Here is a 19,214-nt window from a genome sequence, read left to right on the forward strand (position 1 = left end):
CAACTTGACTCAAGCCATTGTACGAAGATGTGCAATATGTGCTAAGAATAATGCAAGGCAAGGACCAGTGAAACAACCAGGAGTCCAGTATATGGGGGGACTCCCTATGTCCGATCTTCAAATAGACTATACAGTAATGCCTAAATCCGGTGGACATCGCTACCTACTAGTAGTTGTGTGTACCTATTCAGGCTGGGTAGAAGCATGTCCTACTCGTACAGAGAAAGCAGGAGAAGTTGTACGATTCATGTTGCGAGAAATAATACCCCGATATGGACTACCATGCTCTATAGGATCGGATAATGGTCCAGCCTTTGTTCACCAGTGCCTACAACAACTGACTCATATGCTTGGTATTAAGTGGAAGCTTCATACGGCATATAGACCTCAGAGCTCTGGTAAAGTAGAAAGAATGAATAGAACTATTAAGAACCAGTTGGCAAAGATGTGTCAAGAGACTCAGCTTAAGTGGAATGTTCTTTTGCCTATAGCTCTGTTGCGTATTCGTAGTACACCTACCAGAAGGATGTGTCTCTCTCCTTTTGAAATCATGTATGGGCGTCCACCTCCCGTACTTGGTAACTTAAGGGGGGATTTGAGTCAGTTGGGAGAAGGAATTACTCGGCAGCAGGTTGTAGAGTTGGGTAAAACTATGGAGGAGGTACAGAAATGTGTACAAGATAGATTACCTGTGAATATTTATCCCCCTGTTCATAGCTATCATCCAGGAGATCAAGTGTGGATTAAAGAGTGGAACAGTATACCGTTAGGGCCTAAGTGGAGGGGTCCTTATGTTGTTCTTTTGTCTACCCCTACAGCAATAAAGGTGGCTGAAGTGACTCTGTGGATTCATCACTCCAGGGTTAAACCAGCAGCAGTAGATTCTTGGCAAGCTTACAAGTGTGTTTAAAGAGATCAGTAAGTGAGTGTTTTGACGGCCATAATAAAGCCTGACCACTCACCCACGTGACATAGCCAGGGTGTGTTGAAGGGACCTCTGTGAAGGGAAGAGAGGACCTGCAGAACTCCATTCCTTGCAGCCCTTACATCCTGGAAGCTGAGGTGCCATCGCACGGACGAAGACTGAGGATGAAGACGTCGAAAGAAGTGTTTTTGATAATGTGTATTTTTGTGTCTTTAAATATTCAGGAAGGTAGAGGTACCGACACACCTAGCTGTGAGGTTTGCATTAAGACTACTATAACAGGTAATCATATTTCCCAGACCCTAATTTGGCATTCACAATATGAATGTAAAGGATATGTGTCTAGGTGTAGATACTTAGGTATAGAATATAGTGTATGCCATTTAGGAGTAGGAGAACCTAAGTGCTTCAATCCAGAGTATCAACCCCGTACAATTTGGTTGACCCTCCGGAATGGAGATCCACAGGGGACCATAATAAATAAAACCGTATTAGAAACCGTACATTCTTCGGGTGTTCTGCTATTTGATGCATGTAAAGCGATATCAAGTGGTAGAAAACCGTGGAATGTATGCGGGGATCTTAAATGGGAGAGAACGTATGGGTCTAACGATAAGTATATTTGTCCCAGTAGTAAAAACAAGTATATAAGTCCAAAATGCCCAGATAGGGATTATAATTATTGCCCATATTGGTCTTGTGTGGGGTGGGACACTTGGGGACAGAGAGCAGAGAGTAAGTCTATGGAATGTAACCCAGTCCACATACTTATTAATAATCCTGAACAATTTTTAGATAGGTTCGGTAACTTATTTGGGTTCCAGATATATGGGACGGGTTTAGATCCTGGGACAATGTTATTTATAGGGATAGAGACCGATACCGTAGCATCCCAAACTCATCAAGTTTTCCATTCTTTTTATGAAGAGATGAGTGTAGACAATAAGATCCCCCATAATGCTAAAAACCTGTTTATAGATTTAGCTGAAAGTATTGCCGGTAGTCTTAATGTAACCAACTGCTATGTGTGTGGAGGTACTAACATGGGAGACCAATGGCCTTGGGAAGCAAAGGAGGTAATGTCCGGTTCTGAGGCAGTTGAACAATTAATATCTTCTCAAGCCGATTATCAGATGAGTGTTAGAGGTAAATCTGAGTGGCGATTAAAGACCTCCATCATAGGTTATGTTTGCATAGCAAGAAAGGGAATAATGTTTAACACATATGTAGGAGAACTAACTTGTCTAGGGCAAAAAGCTTATGATGATAATACAAAGAATACAACCTGGTGGTCGGCTTAAAATGTCTCAGAACCACCTAACCCGTTTGCAAGTTATGCCAATTTAAAGGACGTGTGGTTTGATTTATCTATCACATCTAGTTGGAAAGCCCCAGCAAATTTGTACTGGATCTGTGGTAAGAAGGCCTATTCGGAGTTACCACAGGACTGGGAAGGGGCATGTGTGTTAGGTATGCTCAAACCATCCTTCTTCTTGTTGCCTATTGAAACAGGAGAGACTTTGGGAGTTAAGGTATATGATGTGAATCATAGGAAGAAAAGGGGACCCCTAGAGATAGGTACCTGGGAAGATAATGAGTGGCCTCCCCAGCGTATTATAGATTATTATGGGCCAGCCACTTGGGCAGAGGATGGTACTTTTGGATATAGAACCCCAATATATATGCTCAACCGCATTATAAGGTTACAGGCAGTGGTTGAGATAATTACCAATGAGACATCACAAGCGCTCAATCTCCTAGCGAAGCATAATACTAGGATGAGGACAGCCGTTTACCAAAATAGATTAGCTTTGGATTACCTATTGGCAGTAGAGGGAGGTGTATGTGGGAAGTTTAACCTGAGCAATTGCTGTCTTCAAATAGATGATGAAGGGCAAGCAATAGCTGAGCTTACTAGCCATATGGTTAAACTACTGCATGTGCCTACTCAGGTATGGAAAGGGTATAATCCAAGTAGTTGGTTTGGTAATTGGTATGAGCAGTTTGGAGGACTTAAGGCATTGGTAGGTAGAGTCATGCTAATCTTAATGCTGTGTCTTCTCCTACCATATCTTGTTCCTTTGGTAGTTAGGTCTGTGCAGGGCATTATAGAAAATGTAGCAGAAAGAAAGGCTGCTGCACAGATAATGGCCATATATAAATATGAGGCTCTAAATCAGGGAGAACTAGTGCAGGAAGAAGAATGTTGAGGGATTCACGTCATTAGTCGCAAGGTCTGGTCTGGTTCATGGCAACCTGAGGTATATGCAAACTAAGGTTAAGTGATGCCTCCGTAATTGTGAAAATATCAGAGGCATCAAAGGGGGGAATGTGGTGGAATCTCGGTAAAAATAAATTTAGTAGGCCGAGATTACCACGTGGCATGTGTACGTGCATATACTGGTGTATCGGTCGGTTGGTTGCACGTGGCAAAGATACAATCAGTAGTGTACGGAGCATGTGCGAGAATACCGGATGTAGTATTCCCCTCCTCCATTGTGCTGGGCAAGCCATGTGGTCGAACAGGAAGTTAGTTCTTATTCGATTGATTGGGTAAGAGACTGTGTGGGTGGAGCTACTTATGGGTGGAGTTACATGCTTATATAAGGAGCCTACACTATTGTCCGGGGCTCAGAACTTGTTGTATTTTGGTGACATTAGTCCCTCTGAGTCCCGATCGGTGAACTGAATAAAGAATCTCTTCCTTCCTGAAGAAACATGTGTCCATCTCTCTGTGCTTGGCTTCCGTCAGTTTCTCCGGTATCAATAGAAGAAAAAAAAAAAATAATAGTGCAAACTGACACTTAAAAATAAAAAGGCACACTTACAGGATGAAAGTGGCAAAAAGGCACATCAAATAAAGAGTGTGACTTATTCAATTATTCACTCACAATTGTTACAACATTATTGCACTATGGTTTTCTCTGTTATTATTCTATTGTAGATTACTGATACCGGAGAAACTGACGGAAGCCAAGCACAGAGAGATGGACACAGGTTTCTTCAGGAAGGAAGAGATTCTTTATTCGGTTCACCGATCGGGACTCAGAGGGACTAATGTCACCAAAATACAACAAGTTCTGAGCCCCGGACAATAGTGCAGGCTCCTTATATAGGCACATAACTCCTCCCATATTAAGCTCCACCCGCAAATTCTCTTGACCAATCAATACAAATAAGAATTAACTTCCTGCTTGACCGCATGGCTTGTCCAGCACAATGGAGGAGGGGAATACTACATCCTGTATTCTTGCACATGCTCCGTACACTACTGATCGTATCTTGCCACGTGCAACCAACCGACCGATACGTCAGCATATGCACGTACACATGCCACGTGGTAATCTCGGCCTACTAAATTTATTTTTACCGAGATTCCACCACATTCCCCCCTTTGATGCCTCTTGATATTTCACAATTACTTGAGGCATCACTTAACCTTGGTTTGCATACACCTCAGGTTACCATGAACCAGACCAGACTTTTCCTATGATGTGAATACCTCAACACTCCTCTTCCTGCATTGGTTCTCCCTGATCTAGAGCCTCATATTTATATATAGCCATTATCTGTGCTGCAGCCTTCCTTTCTGCTATATTTTCTATCAGGCTTTGCACAGACCTAACCACTAAGGGAATAAGACAAGGCAGGAGCAGACACAACATTAAAATCAGTATGACTCCGCCTACCAATGCCTTAAGTCCTCCAAACTGCTCATACCAGTTACCAAACCAACTACTTGGATTATACCCTTTCCATACCTGAGTAGGCACATGCGCTAGTTTAACCATATGGCTAGTAAGCTCAGCTATTGCTTGCCCTTCGTCATCTATTTGAAGACAGCAATTGCTCAGGTTAAACTTCCCACATACACCTCCCTCTACTGCCAATAGGTAATCCAAGGCTAATCTATTTTGGTACACTGCTGTCCTCATCCTGGTAAGAAGAAGGATGGTTTGAGCATACCCAACACACATGCCCCTTCCCAGTCCTGTGGCAACTCCGAATAGGCCTTCTTACCACAGATCCAGTACAAATTTGCTGGGGCTTTCCAACTAGATGTGATAGATAAATCAAACCATACGTCCTTTAAATTGGCATATCTTGCAAACGGGTTAGATGGTTCTGAGACATTTGAAGCCGACCACCAAGTTGTATTCTTTGTATCATCATCATAAGCTTTTTGCCCTAGACAAGTTAACTCTCCTACAGAAGTATTAAACATTATTCCTTTCCTTGCTATGCAAACATAACCTATGATGGAGGTCTTTAATCTCCACTCAGATTTACCTCTAACACTCATCTGATAATCGGCTTGAGAAGATATTAATTGTTCAACTGCCTCAGAACCGGACATTACCTCCTTTGCTTCCCAAGGCCATTGGTCTCCCATGTTAGTACCTCCACACACATAGCAGTTGGTAACATTAAGACTACCGGCAATACTTTCAGCTAAATCTATGAACAGGTTTTTAGCGTTATGGGGGATCCTATTATCTATACTCATCTCTTCATAAAAAGAAAGGAATACCTGATGAGTTTGGGAGGTTACCGTATCGGTCTCTATCCCTATAAACAATACTGTCCCAGGGTCTAAACCCATCCCGTATATTTGAAACCCAAATAAATTACCATATCTATCTAAGAATTGGTCAGGATTATTTATAAGAATATGGATTGGATTGCATTCCATAGACTTACAGTATGGATTGGTAGGCAACTTAGTCACAATCATGTCCTTGTCTGCTGTCTGTCCCCAAGTTGCCCACCCCACACAAGACCAATATGGGCAGAAATTATATTCTCTATTTGGGCATCTAGGACTCACATACTTATTTTTACTACTGGGACATATATATTTATTTATCATTAGACCCATACGTTCTCTCCCATCTAAGATCCCCACATACATTCCACGGCTTTCTACCACTTGAGATTGCTTTGCATGCATCAAATAGCAGAACACCCGAAGAATGTACGGATTCTAACACCGTTTTGTTTATTAGGGTCCCCTGAGGATCTCCATTCCTGAGAGTCAACCAAATTGTACGGGGTTGATACTCTGGATTGAAGCACCTAGGTTCTCCTATCCCTAAATGGCATACACTATACTCTACATTTAAGTATCTACACCTAGACACATCACCTTTACATTCATATTGCGAATGCCAAATTAGGGTCTGGGAAATATGGTTACCTGTTCTTGTAGTCTTAATGCATACCTCACAGCTAGTAGTGTCGGTACCTCTACCTTCCTGAATATAAAAATACATATAAATAAACATCACAAATACATCTTTCGTCGGCTGCATCCTCAGTCTTCGTCCGTGCGATGGCACCTCAGCTTCCAGGATGTAAGGGCTGCAGGGAATGGAGTAATGCTCGTCTTCACAGGGGTCCCTTCGAGACTTTCCTGGCTTTTTAATTACACGTTGGTGAGCGGACAGGCTTTATTATGGCCGTCTAAACACTCACTTACCAATCTCTGAAACAATAAAATTTGTAATCCACAAGGTTCCTCGTCACTCCGACTGAGTCGTGCGTTTTAACCGGATCTTGCAGGGATTCTCTGGATCTGATGTAGTTTGCCAAGAATCTACCGCTGCTGGTTTAACCCTGGAGTGATGAATCCACGGAGTCACTTCAGCCACTTTTATCGCTGTAGGGGTAAACAAAATAACAACATAAGGACCTCTCCACTTGGGCCCTAACGGTACATTATTCCACTCTTTAATCCACACTTGGTCTCCTGGGTGGTAACTATGAACAGGGGGATAAATATTCACAGGTAATCTATCTTGTACCCATTTCTGTACCTCCTCCATAGTCTTACCCAACTCTACAACCTGCTGCCGGGTAATTCCTTCTCCCAACTGACTCAAATCCCCCCTTAAGTTACCAAGTACGGGAGGTGGACGCCCATACATGATTTCAAAAGGAGAGAGACCCATCCTTCTGGTAGGTGTACTGCGAATTCGCAACAGAGCTATGGGCAAAAGAACGTTCCACTTAAGTTGGGTTTCCTGACACATCTTTGCCAACTGGTTCTTAATAGTTCTATTCATTCTCTCTACTTTACCAGAACTCTGGGGTCTATATGCCGTATGAAGTCTCCACTTTATACCAAGCATATGAGTCAGTTGTTGTAGGCACTGATGAACAAAAGCTGGACCATTGTCCGATCCTATAGAGCAGGGTAGTCCATATCGGGGTATTATTTCTCGTAGAAGGAATCTCACAACTTCTCCTGCTTTCTCTGTACGAGTAGGACATGCTTCTACCCAGCCTGAATAGGTGCACACAACTACTAGTAGGTAGCGATGTCCACCAGATTTAGGCATTACTGTATAGTCTATTTGAAGATCGGACATAGGGAGTCCCCCCATATACTGAACTCCTGGTGGCTTTACTGGTCCTTGCCTTGCATTATTTTTAGCACACGTTGCACATCTTCGTACAATGGCTTGAGTTAAGTTGGACAATCTTGGTATGTAGAAATGTTTTCTGAGAGACTCTTCTGTACTATCTCTTCCAGAATGCGTCCCGTTATGATAGTTTTGGACGATTTCAACCGCTAGTGATGCTGGAATAACTATTCTCCCATCTTCTAACTGATACAATTTGTTCTCCAAATACTTTCCAGGTTCAGTCTTTAACCACTCCTCTGCTTGAGCTGTATAAACTGGAGTCCATTGAGACAGTGGAGTTGGAATAAGAGCAGCTATATGTTCCACATATTCCTGTCTTCCTGATTCAGCGGCACGCTTAGCTGCACTATCTGCCATCCGATTTCCTTTGGTTACCTCACCATCTCCTCTCAGATGCGCTCGACAATGTATAATACCGACTTCTTTCGGTTCCCATACTGCTTCCAATAGTTGTAGTATTTCAGCTGCGTACTTGATTTCTTTGCCCTCTGTCCTCTTTCTTTATACAAAGCTCCGTGGGCATGAGTGGTTAAAAACGCATACTTGGAGTCCGTGTAGATGTTTACTCTTAAACCTTCAGCCAATTGTAACGCTCGTGTCAGTGCTATCAATTCTGCCTTTTGTGCTGATGTTCCTTTTGACAGTGGCCGAGCTTCTATCACCTTGTCTATCGTTGTTACTGCGTATCCTGCATAGCGAATCCCTTCTTTCACATAACTACTGCCGTCTGTGTAATATTGGACATCGGGGTTCTGGATGGGAAAATCACGAAGATCTGGTCTACTTGAAAATACTTCATCCATCACTTCCAAACAATCGTGTTGACTTTCAGTAGGTTGCGGCAGAAGGGTAGCTGGATTTAAGGTATTTACAGTCTCTAAATGCACTCTTGGGTTTTCACACAACATTGCTTGATACTTGGTCATACGGCTGTTACTAAACCAATGATTTCCTTTGTAATCCAACAACGTCTGTACTGCATGTGGAACTCGTACATAAAGTTCTTGACCCAGAGTGAGTTTATAGGCTTCAGCTACCAGCAGGGCGGCTGCAGCTACGGCTCTTAGACAAGGTGGAAGACCGCTGGCCACTGCATCCAGTTGCTTAGACATATAGGCAACAGGTCTTTGCCATGATCCCAAGTACTGTGTCAATACTCCCACAGCCATTCTTCTTTGCTCATGTACATACAGGTAGAATGGTCGTGTGTGATCAGGTAGACCTAATGCTGGGGCACTCATCAAAGCCCTCTTCACATCTTCAAATGCCGTTTGCTGTTCTTGAGTCCATAGGAAGGGGTCGTGTTCTGTACCCTTGATAGCTGCATACAGATGTTTCGCCAATATCGCGTAACTGGGAATCCATATCCTACAGAAGCCTGCTGCCCCCAAGAACTCTCGCACTTGTCTTCTATTCTTGGGTGTTGGTATTTGGCACACAGCTTCTTTTCTCTCTGGCCCCATTATTCTTTGACCTTCAGAGATATGGAATCCCAGATATTTGACAGTTGGCAGACACAACTGGGCCTTCTTCCTAGACACCTTGTATCCTGCCTTCCAGAGAATGTGTAGTAGATTGTGTGTTGCTTGCTGACATATTTCTCTTGTAACTGCTGCTATCAACAAGTCGTCTACATATTGTAATAATACACACTCTCCTGGGATGGACTTGAAATCAAGTAGATCTTGACTCAGAGCTGAACCAAATAGGGTCGGTGAGTTTTTAAACCCTTGGGGCAGTCTTGTCCAGGTCATTTGGCGTTTTGAGCCCGTTACAGCATTTTCCCATTGGAAAGCGAAGATACATTGGCCTTCTGCGGCAAAAGAAGGCATCTTTGAGGTCTAAGACTGTAAAATAGGTAGCCCCGCCCGGAATTAAAGCAAGCAGGTTATACGGATTGGGCACAACTGGATGTATACTGACAACCGCATCATTGACTGCTCTCATGTCCTGCACAGGACGATACTCATCTGTACCGGGCTTTTGAACAGGCAGCAATGGGGTGTTCCAGGGGGAAGTACAGAATTTTAGGATACCATACCGTATGAACTTATCCAGATAAGATTGAATATTCTTCTTAGCCTTCTGCGGGATATGATATTGCCGTAGTTCGATTCGAATGGGTGGAATATTGCGGGCCAGTCCTGGTGGGTTGTTCTCTGCCCAAACTCCTGGTATGTTGAATAAGGATCCATCTGTCAGGGTACCTGAGGCCTCTACCTCTAAGGGAGGTAGAGATTTGGTGGTTTGCCCGTCCAGGCGAGCTGTTTCCTTCGTTCCTCGCGGTTCATCCAGTCACTTAAACACCGGCCGCGAGGAATCCACGTCCTTTTCTAGCGGGACGCTCAATACGTGACGTCATGACGCTATCACGAGCGACCTGTCACTCAAGTGTCCGATATCCAATCGGTACTTGTCAGAGGCGTGATTACCATCCAGAGCCAGGGTATTTAAGCTTACTTCTCGCTTCAGCTCATTGCCCTGTCGTGGTTCTAGCTTGTCTAGTCACTCAGTGCTCTGGTATTCTAGTTTGCTCTTTTTGGTTTTGACTCGGCTTGTTGTACTACCCTGCTTATCTGTTCTCCCTTGACCCGGCTTGTCTTTCGCTTGTCTGTCTTCCTGTTCCCTCGACCTCGGCTTGTCTCTGACTATTCTCTGTTACTCTCGGTACGTTAGTCCGGCCATTCTAAGGCCCGGTATACGTACCTTTCCACTCTTTGTACTCTGCGTGTTGGATCCCTGTCCCGATCCTGACATTACGACAGGGCCAATGGATCCTGCAGGTACAAACAGTCAGCTTGGTTCTTCTGATCCCAGGTTTGACGCCATGGAGCATAGGATGGATCAGATGGCTCTAGCACTACAGGCACTTTTGTCTCGTGCTAGTAACCCACCTGAGGAGACACGTACTCCTTCTATTTCTCCTGCAGTCTCAGGTCTAGAGGTAGCCACTGTAGGTGCTTCTTCCCGTATTACCCCACCAGTACGTTATGGCGGGTCACCGGAGAAGTGTCGTGGCTTTCTGAACCAGATTAGCATCCATTTCGAATTACAACCCCGCTCTTATCCTACAGATAGAGCGAAGGTTGGATTTGTTATTACTTTACTCATTGAGAAAGCTCTGAGATGGGCCAATCCTTTATGGGAGAATGATAATCCACTAGTCTATAATTATAATGCCTTTGTAGCTGCGTTTAGAAGAACTTTTGACCCTCCTGGTAGAAAGGTCAATGCAGCTAGATTACTGTTGCGCCTTAGACAGGACAATCAAACACTTGTGGACTATGCACTAGAGTTCAGGTCCTTGGCGGCAGAAGTTAAGTGGAACGAACAGGCTTATATAGATGTGTTTCTGAATGGGTTATCAGATGTAATTCTTGACGAGGTCGCTACTAGAGAACTCCCTGAGAATTTGGAAGATTTAATGTCTTTTATATCTCGTATTGATGAACGCATAAGAGAGAGGCAGAACACTCGAGATAGGACCCGTAGACCCTCCTTTAAACTAGCGCCTACCTTTCAAAATTCTGAGTTCGAGGACTTACGTACTTCTGAACCTATGCAGATAGGCAGTACTCATCTCACAGAGAGAGAGAGACAGTACAGAAGAAGGGAGGGTTTATGTATGTATTGTGGAGTCAGAGGCCATTTACGCCTAAATTGTCCTAATCGTTCGGGAAACGCTCGCACCTAAGTTTCTCTAGAGGACAGGCCTTGGGTGTTTCTACTTTGTCCTCTATTCACAACTACAAAGAGTTCAGGCTCCTGTTACCCGTTTCTTTGAGGTGGGAAAAGGGAGTAGTAAAGACTATGGCACTAATCGATTCTGGAGCTGCTGAGAGCTTTATAGATCAGGGTTTTGCTGCCAAGCATGCTATCCCATCCCAGTTAAAAGAGACACCACTGGCTGTTGAGGCCATCGATGGTAGACCGTTACTTGAGCCTGTTATTTTCCATGAGACCACACCGATTAACTTAACTGTTGGCATCCTACATAAAGAGGATATATCCTTAATGCTCATTTCTTCTCCGTCTATTCCCATAGTCCTGGGGTACTCCTGGTTGAGGAGACACAACCCTATTATTAATTGGGAGTCAGGGGAGATTGTTTCGTGGGGAAAGAATTGTCAAGAAGGATGCTTGCGGAAGGTCTTACCTCTAGGATTAACTAACACATCGGCTACCTCTGACAATCCTACAGAGACACAAATTCCGTCTCAGTATCTAGATTTAAAGGCAGTATTTGACAAAAAGAAAGCCGATACCTTACCTCCACACAGGTCCTTTGATTGCAAAATTAACCTACTCCCTGGTACCATGCCCCCCAGAGGTCATGTATACCCATTATCTACGAAAGAGAACTCAGTTCTAGAGGAGTATATTCACGAGAATTTAGACAAGGGATTCATCAGGAGGTCCTCCTCCCCTGCCGGGGCTGGATTTTTTTTTGTTAAAAAGAAAGATGGTTCTTTGAGACCTTGTATTGATTATCGAGGCTTGAATAAGATAACCATTAAAAATGCCTACCCGATTCCCTTGATCACCGAACTCTTCGATCGTTTGAAGGGCTCCACAATTTTCACCAAGTTAGACCTCAGAGGGGCATATAACTTGGTGAGAATCCAGCAGGGACATGAGTGGATGACGGCATTCAATACTCGCTATGGTCACTATGAGTACACGGTTATGCCTTTTGGGTTATGCAATGCACCAGCGGTATTCCAAGATCTGATAAATGAGGTTCTTAGGGAATTTCAGCAAGAGTGCGTCATTGTATACCTAGATGATATACTTATACATTCTAGCGAGATTGAGACTCATCACAAGCAAGTCAGGAGGGTTTTGCACAAGCTTCTTCAGCATGGTTTGTACTGCAAGTTGGAGAAATGTAGCTTTGATCAAACCCAGGTAACCTTTCTCGGCTATGTGATCTCTGGGGAGGGATTTAAGATGGATCCGGATAAACTCCAGTCCATTCTAGAGTGGCCTTTACCCAAAGGTCTTAAAGCCGTACAGAGGTTTATTGGTTTTTCTAATTATTATAGGCGCTTTATTAAGGGCTACTCTTCAATTATCGCACCTATCACTAATATGACCAAACAGGGGGCTGATACTAAGAATTGGACTACTGAAGCTCTTCTTGCGTTCAAAACTCTCAAGGAGCTTTTCGCTTCCGCTCCAATTTTAGTTCACCCCGACACTTCCCTGCCTTTTCTGCTTGAGGTAGACGCATCAGAGACTGGTTTAGGTGCTGTCCTATCCCAAAGGTTGGGGGTTGATAAACCCTTACATCCATGTGGATTTTTCTCTAAAAAATTGTCCGGTACTGAGAGCAGATATGACATTGGTGACAGAGAATTACTAGCGGTTATCAAGGCTTTGAAAGAGTGGAGACATTTATTGGAAGGTACTTTACATCCTGTTACCATTCTAACAGACCACAAAAATTTGTCTTATATCGGAGAGGCCAAGCGTTTGTCCTCCAGGCAGGCTCGTTGGTCGTTGTTTCTTACCCATTTCAATTACGTTCTGACTTACAGACCTGGCTCAAAGAATTCTAAAGCCGATGCGCTATCTCGCCAATTTGAGCCTTCTGCTTCAGTTGAACCACTTGTGTCCTCCATTGTACCCAAATGCAATATTATTGCTAATACCAGCCTTAAAATTCATTCTCCGCTACTTGACCAGATCTTGAAGTCACAACATCTAGCTCCCGGAAACACTCCTGAGGGAAGAAACTTTGTTCCTCCTGAACTTCAACTGGAGCTCTTACAGTGTTTTCACGAAAGTAAGATAGCTGGTCATCCTGGTATTCGCAAGACATACTCTCTAATATCCAAGGATTTCTGGTGGCCTTCACTTCGAAAAGATATTGAGGAGTTCGTCGCAGCTTGTGAGACTTGTGCCAAGACTAAACTACCTCATGCTTCTCCATGTGGCCTGTTACACCCCTTGGACGTTCCTGAGAAACCTTGGTCCTGTTTGTCCATAGACTTTATCGTTGATTTACCTGCTTCCAAGAGACAGACTGTTATTCTCACGGTGGTGGATAGATTTACTAAGATGGCTCATTTCGTACCATTACCTAAACTTCCGACTTCTCCTGAATTGGCGGAGATTTTTGCGAGAGAGGTTTTTCGCCTACATGGGATTCCTTCGGAGATTGTTTCTGATAGAGGTTCTCAATTTGTCTCACGTTTCTGGAGATCCTTTTGTTCTCAAATGGGTATCAAGTTGAACTTCTCCTCTGCCTATCACCCTCAGTCTAACGGAGCTGCTGAACGCACTAATCAAAAGATCGAACAGTATCTGCGTTGCTTTGTTTCCGAACATCAGGACGATTGGGTCGGTCTGATTCCTTGGGCGGAGTTCGCACACAATAACCTTGTTTGTGATTCAACTCGCTCTAGCCCTTTCTTCATGAACTATGGCTTTCATCCTTCGATTTTTCCTTCGGTTTCCTCTTCTCAGGGGATACCGTCGGTTGATGATCATGTCGCCAATCTGAAGAGATTATGGGATCAGACTCGGCAAATTCTATTACATAGTTCTTCGTTGTTCAAGAAACACGCTGACAAGCATAGAAGAGCGGCTCCTGTTTTTGTTCCTGGGGATAGGGTATGGTTGAGTACTAAGAATATTCGCCTAAAAGTTCCATCTATGAAATTTGCTCCTCGCTACATAGGTCCTTACAGGATTCTCACTCGTATCAACCCGGTTGCGTATCGCCTTGCTCTGCCACCTGCCTTACGCATTCCTAACTCTTTTCATGTCTCCTTGTTGAAACCTCTTATTTGCAACAAATTCTCCTCTAAGGTCTCCTCGCCTCGTCCTGTTCAGGTGGAGGGTCGGGAGGAGTACGAGGTCAGCTCCATCATTGATTCCAGAATTTCAAGGGGAAAATTGCAATATCTGGTCAACTGGAGGGGATATGGTCCTGAGGAGAGGAGTTGGGTACCTCAGGAGGACGTTCATGCTTCTCGCCTTCGCAGAGCATTTCACCTCCGCTTCCCATCTCGCCCCGGTTCCTTCCGCCCGGTGGGCGTATCTGAGAGGGGGGGTACTGTCAGGGTACCTGAGGCCTCTACCTCTAAGGGAGGTAGAGATTTGGTGGTTTGCCCGTCCAGGCGAGCTGTTTCCTTCGTTCCTCGCGGTTCATCCAGTCACTTAAACACCGGCCGCGAGGAATCCACGTCCTTTTCTAGCGGGACGCTCAATACGTGACGTCATGACGCTATCACGAGCGACCTGTCACTCAAGTGTCCGATATCCAATCGGTACTTGTCAGAGGCGTGATTACCATCCAGAGCCAGGGTATTTAAGCTTACTTCTCGCTTCAGCTCATTGCCCTGTCGTGGTTCTAGCTTGTCTAGTCACTCAGTGCTCTGGTATTCTAGTTTGCTCTTTTTGGTTTTGACTCGGCTTGTTGTACTACCCTGCTTATCTGTTCTCCCTTGACCCGGCTTGTCTTTCGCTTGTCTGTCTTCCTGTTCCCTCGACCTCGGCTTGTCTCTGACTATTCTCTGTTACTCTCGGTACGTTAGTCCGGCCATTCTAAGGCCCGGTATACGTACCTTTCCACTCTTTGTACTCTGCGTGTTGGATCCCTGTCCCGATCCTGACACCATCACTCTTAGGGTTTTGGCTAGTCAACGCTGTATAAAGTCGCCACTCTTCTTCCTTTGGTACGGATAAAGTCATAATACCTGAAGGTCCATTAAACTTTAAGGATGTTGTTCCATTTGGTAGGAACGTAATCTGCGCTTGTAATTTGGATAGCAAATCACGTCCCAGCAATTGGACTGGACATTCAGGCATGTAAAGGAATTTATGTTTTACTACGTGGCCTCCCAATGTACAGAGTCGACTTTTAAGAACCGGTTTTGCAGCACTCCTTCCAGTTGCTCCGATTACGGTAATAGTTCTTCCGGATGGAGGAGCAACTAGGTCAGTCACCACCGAATGTTCAGCACCAGTGTCGATCATGAATGCACTCCTTTTTCCCCCTATTGACACATCGACCATAGGCTCCGCTCGACCAAGGGGGATGGAGCCCGGTCGGTATCAATAGTCCTCCATGACCGTGTCAGCCAATCCTACAAAGTCCCTATCTTCTCTATCGCGGGACCTTTGCGCTGCGGGATAGTATCTGTCTTCTCTTACACTTCCTCTGTTATTACTATTACTCCCTCCGGGACCTCCTCTACCTCTCGCTCTGCCTCTAAAATTTCCATATCCTGCCCTGGGTTGGTCTCTCTCGTATTGCTCTCTTTTTGGACACTCGCTTCTCCAATGCCCTTCTTCTCTACAATACGCGCACTGATTCCTACTCAGGGGTTCCCTATTCCACCTACTATCGCCTCTATCTGGGCCCCGTCTATCTACGCCTGCGATCGCTACCGCTAGCATATCCGCCTTTTTACGCATCTTGCGCTCTTCCTCTTTCTTACTTTCTGATTCCCTATTCATATAAACCTTATTTGCTACCTCCATTAATTGGGTGATGGACATTCCTGCGAACCCTTCTAACTTCTGTAGCTTGCGCTTAATATCTCCGTAAGCTTGGCTGACATAGGCAGAGTTTACCATTCGGGAATTCTCAGTGTCTTCCGGATTAAAGGGGGTATACAGACGGTATGCCTCCAATAATCGGTCATAAAAGACACTAGGCGCTTCATCACTTTTCTGAATCACCTCAACCGTCTTCAACATATTTATGGCTTTCCTCCCTCCGGCTTTCATGCCAGCAATTATAGCGTCTCTATAGGCTTTTAGATGAACCATATCTGCGCCATTAACATCCCAGTCGGGATCAGCATTAGGATAATGAGTTGCGGCCCATGCTGCTGGATTTGCTTGGTTTAAAGTACGGGCTTCTTCCTCCAGCGCTTTAATAGCCGCTTGGTTTATCCTAGTCCTCTCCTCATTGTTAAATAATGTCATTAATAATTGCTGGCAATCAGCCCAAGTTGTATTATGCGTCTGGACTATCGAGGTGAACAGATCGGTCATGGCTTGTGGCTTTTCAGTATACGAGGAATTGTGGGTCTTCCAATTCAAGAGATTGGTAGTCGTGAATGGGACATATACGAAGACTGGGTCAGCATACACCATTTGACCTACATCATTAAGGTAAGCTGACCCGGGATTCAAACGAAGAGGCATCTGGTAATGTTTAGGTTTTTGGGTACCGGTCAGTTGTCGGGTTAGTATAGGGCTTCGTGGAGGGGCGTCGGTTCGGGGTTCCGGTCGGGGGGTAATAAGACGTGCGGATGTAGAAGCTTTATCATAGGGAAGGCCGGTGAATAAAATATTCCGAGCCGGGCTAGAGGAAGCCTGACCGGAAGCTTGAAATGGCGCCAAATCGGGATAGGTGGGCTTAACGGGGGCTGGTACCGGAAGGGGAGGTTTAGTATGGCGTGGGGTGGATTCTGAGCTGGAGGAGGAAGTAGATGGGGACAACGGGGGAGGGGGTGTAGAACTTCCTGTACTTGTATCACTTCCCCTTGCAGAGAAATAAGGGGGCGGCATAGGGATCTCGGACTCAGGGGGCGTGTCCAAAATGGGCTTAACCGTGGTCCTAGTGGACAAACAAGTCCTGGCCACCATGAGGCGACATTGCTCCTCGTGGCATATTCGGACCCATCTTGGCAAGTCGTTTACGGCCTGCCTCCAACAATCAATGTATGGAAACTGTCCGTATAGTTCAGGCCTACCTGATACAGCTACGTGTACACGCTGTACCAGATTTGGATCCAAACTGCCACGTGGCGGCCATGCCGCAACCAAAGTAGGCCATTCCCTAGTGCACAAAGTGATCAAACGTGCAGGAGAAATTTTAACCCCAAAATCACATACTGTAAATCCCTATTTAAAATTCTTTACCATACATCCAAAGGGATCCAAAATAGTCGACTCCGACGCGCCCATACTTATCAATGGAGCGTCGTTGACAACGAATGCTATACACACACACACTCTATTCAACAGTCACACCCGTTCCTTCGGCAACAGCACCACGTGGTACAGTTACCAAGTGAAACGTACACAATAACACAATAAAAACACTCAGGGAATTCCCGTACACACACAGCTGTTACACCAGTCACTAAGTAATCGAAATTATGCCCTTTGGCGAAACTATACCGTCACCCACGCTATAATTCTCTATATATGAATTACCCGTCTATAACACACCCCAGTAACATCGTCTTTACAAACAGCAGTTACAGTACGGTTAGCATAGGTCAAAGTACAATTTAAGGTCACAATACAATTATTAGTGGTTATGGTGTTAAACATGCAATAGACGACAATTATTAGTACTTATGTACAGTGTCAGTAAATATACAGGGTTATGGTACCGTACACTATAATACAGCAACACACTATTAACACTCTCGCTAGACGGCAGAGCTCACGCTATCTAACAAGATATACACGTTACTAAACAATCTTTATCACATATACAATTCCCAACTAATCTATTGGCCAGTACCTTGATGGACTACCTAAAACTATCTACATCCGTTTTGGTTAGCCACACTGCCCAAACACCACATATAGCGAACAAGAGGGCGGAATTTACAACAGAACCCTTTTAGTCTTTCTACTCTATCAATAGTCTAGTGGGTTCCAAATTTACACGCCTTCCCACTTAGCCAAGATAGGTTGAGAGCTAGCGGACCGAATTTACACAGACGCCGCTTAGTCTCCCGGTCCCTCCGACCTAGCGAACAAATTGTACACCCTAGAACGCTAGTCTAGACAAGACACCGGTGTCCGGCTAGGGCTATTTACACAGAACCCCGCCTGACTCCAAACCAAATCAAACGGTCTTACTAAAAAGAGCGTTCGATTGAGCGGTGCGCCTTCGCGCCTTCCCATCCGACAGAGGGGGCAGATTCCATACACAGATTAACCCCTTATGGGCCTACCGCACAATCGGTATACCCCTAGTGGGTCCGCCGTCTAAAACAGCGGTCGTCTTACCTCCTCGTTCCTGAACCTGAGTTCACACTCATCGACGGGGACACCCCAGCACTTACTACGTAGAGGCCGATGATCTCCTGGACAACAGACCAGTGGCGCCGAGATGAAGGGAGGTCCACGCAGAAGTTCAGGGGTGCAGCCGTAGAGAACGTGGGCAAAGATAGACCGTCTCACGCCTCTGCTTCTCAGCTACCGTTGAACGATGAGCTTCCCAGCCAATGCACCAAATGATACCGGAGAAACTGACGGAAGTGCCTCTGTCACAAAACTGGAAATATCTTTGGATGCGCATTGTGTTTCAGACTCCTACCACCATGGCCACTTTTTAAAGCAGGTAGTATTGGTGGTTGGCTAACCCTTTAAACGAGCAGATTGTAAGGGAACAGGAACAAGTAAAACATTGTATGTATGTAATCAAACCTATTCTACAGGTGAAGGCACAACATGTTTTTAATTTATCAGTGACGCTCAATGAACCGATGTGACCTTCTAAAACCGATATATACCCTTTGTACAGCGCTACGGAATCTGATGGTGCTATATAAACAACAGCAGACTGCCTGTGTGATGGAACTTTCAAACAAGCTTTTCACAAATGATGAAAGAATGGAGGATATTATAACAAGTGAAGCAAGAGCTAAATAAAAGGTCCCTTCCCTACTTTATATCCCTAACACACCGAGCCCTTCATTCGCTCTGTGACGGCTGCTCACCAGGTCTTTAAAAGTTGATTTATCTTCTACTTGATCGGCTGCATCCTCCTGCCCCACGTGTGATGCCATGTTAGATGGGAGAATGTGTCCTCAAGCCTTGACGTCATGTACGCGACAACGTTGCCGCACAGCATGCCGGAATACGTAGTTCTTCCT

The 19,214-nt window shown here is 44.9% G+C and overlaps 1 protein-coding gene across 1 annotated transcript in view; it reads right to left on the reverse strand.

The window, feature by feature from the left end:
• The window catches only part of DDX47 (DEAD-box helicase 47), a 66,088-nt gene extending 46,930 nt beyond the window's left edge, over positions 1 to 19,158 (reverse strand). The window contains exon 1 of the mRNA XM_063427583.1: positions 19,059 to 19,158. Within this exon, the coding sequence (XP_063283653.1) occupies positions 19,059 to 19,127 (69 nt within the window). The 5' untranslated portion in view covers positions 19,128 to 19,158. The remainder of the gene's footprint in view (positions 1 to 19,058) is intronic.
• Between the last annotated feature and the right edge of the window lie 56 nt (positions 19,159 to 19,214).

The sequence above is a fragment of the Pelobates fuscus genome, chromosome 7 (assembly GCF_036172605.1).
Source record: "Pelobates fuscus isolate aPelFus1 chromosome 7, aPelFus1.pri, whole genome shotgun sequence".
Taxonomy (NCBI): Eukaryota; Metazoa; Chordata; class Amphibia; order Anura; family Pelobatidae; genus Pelobates; species Pelobates fuscus.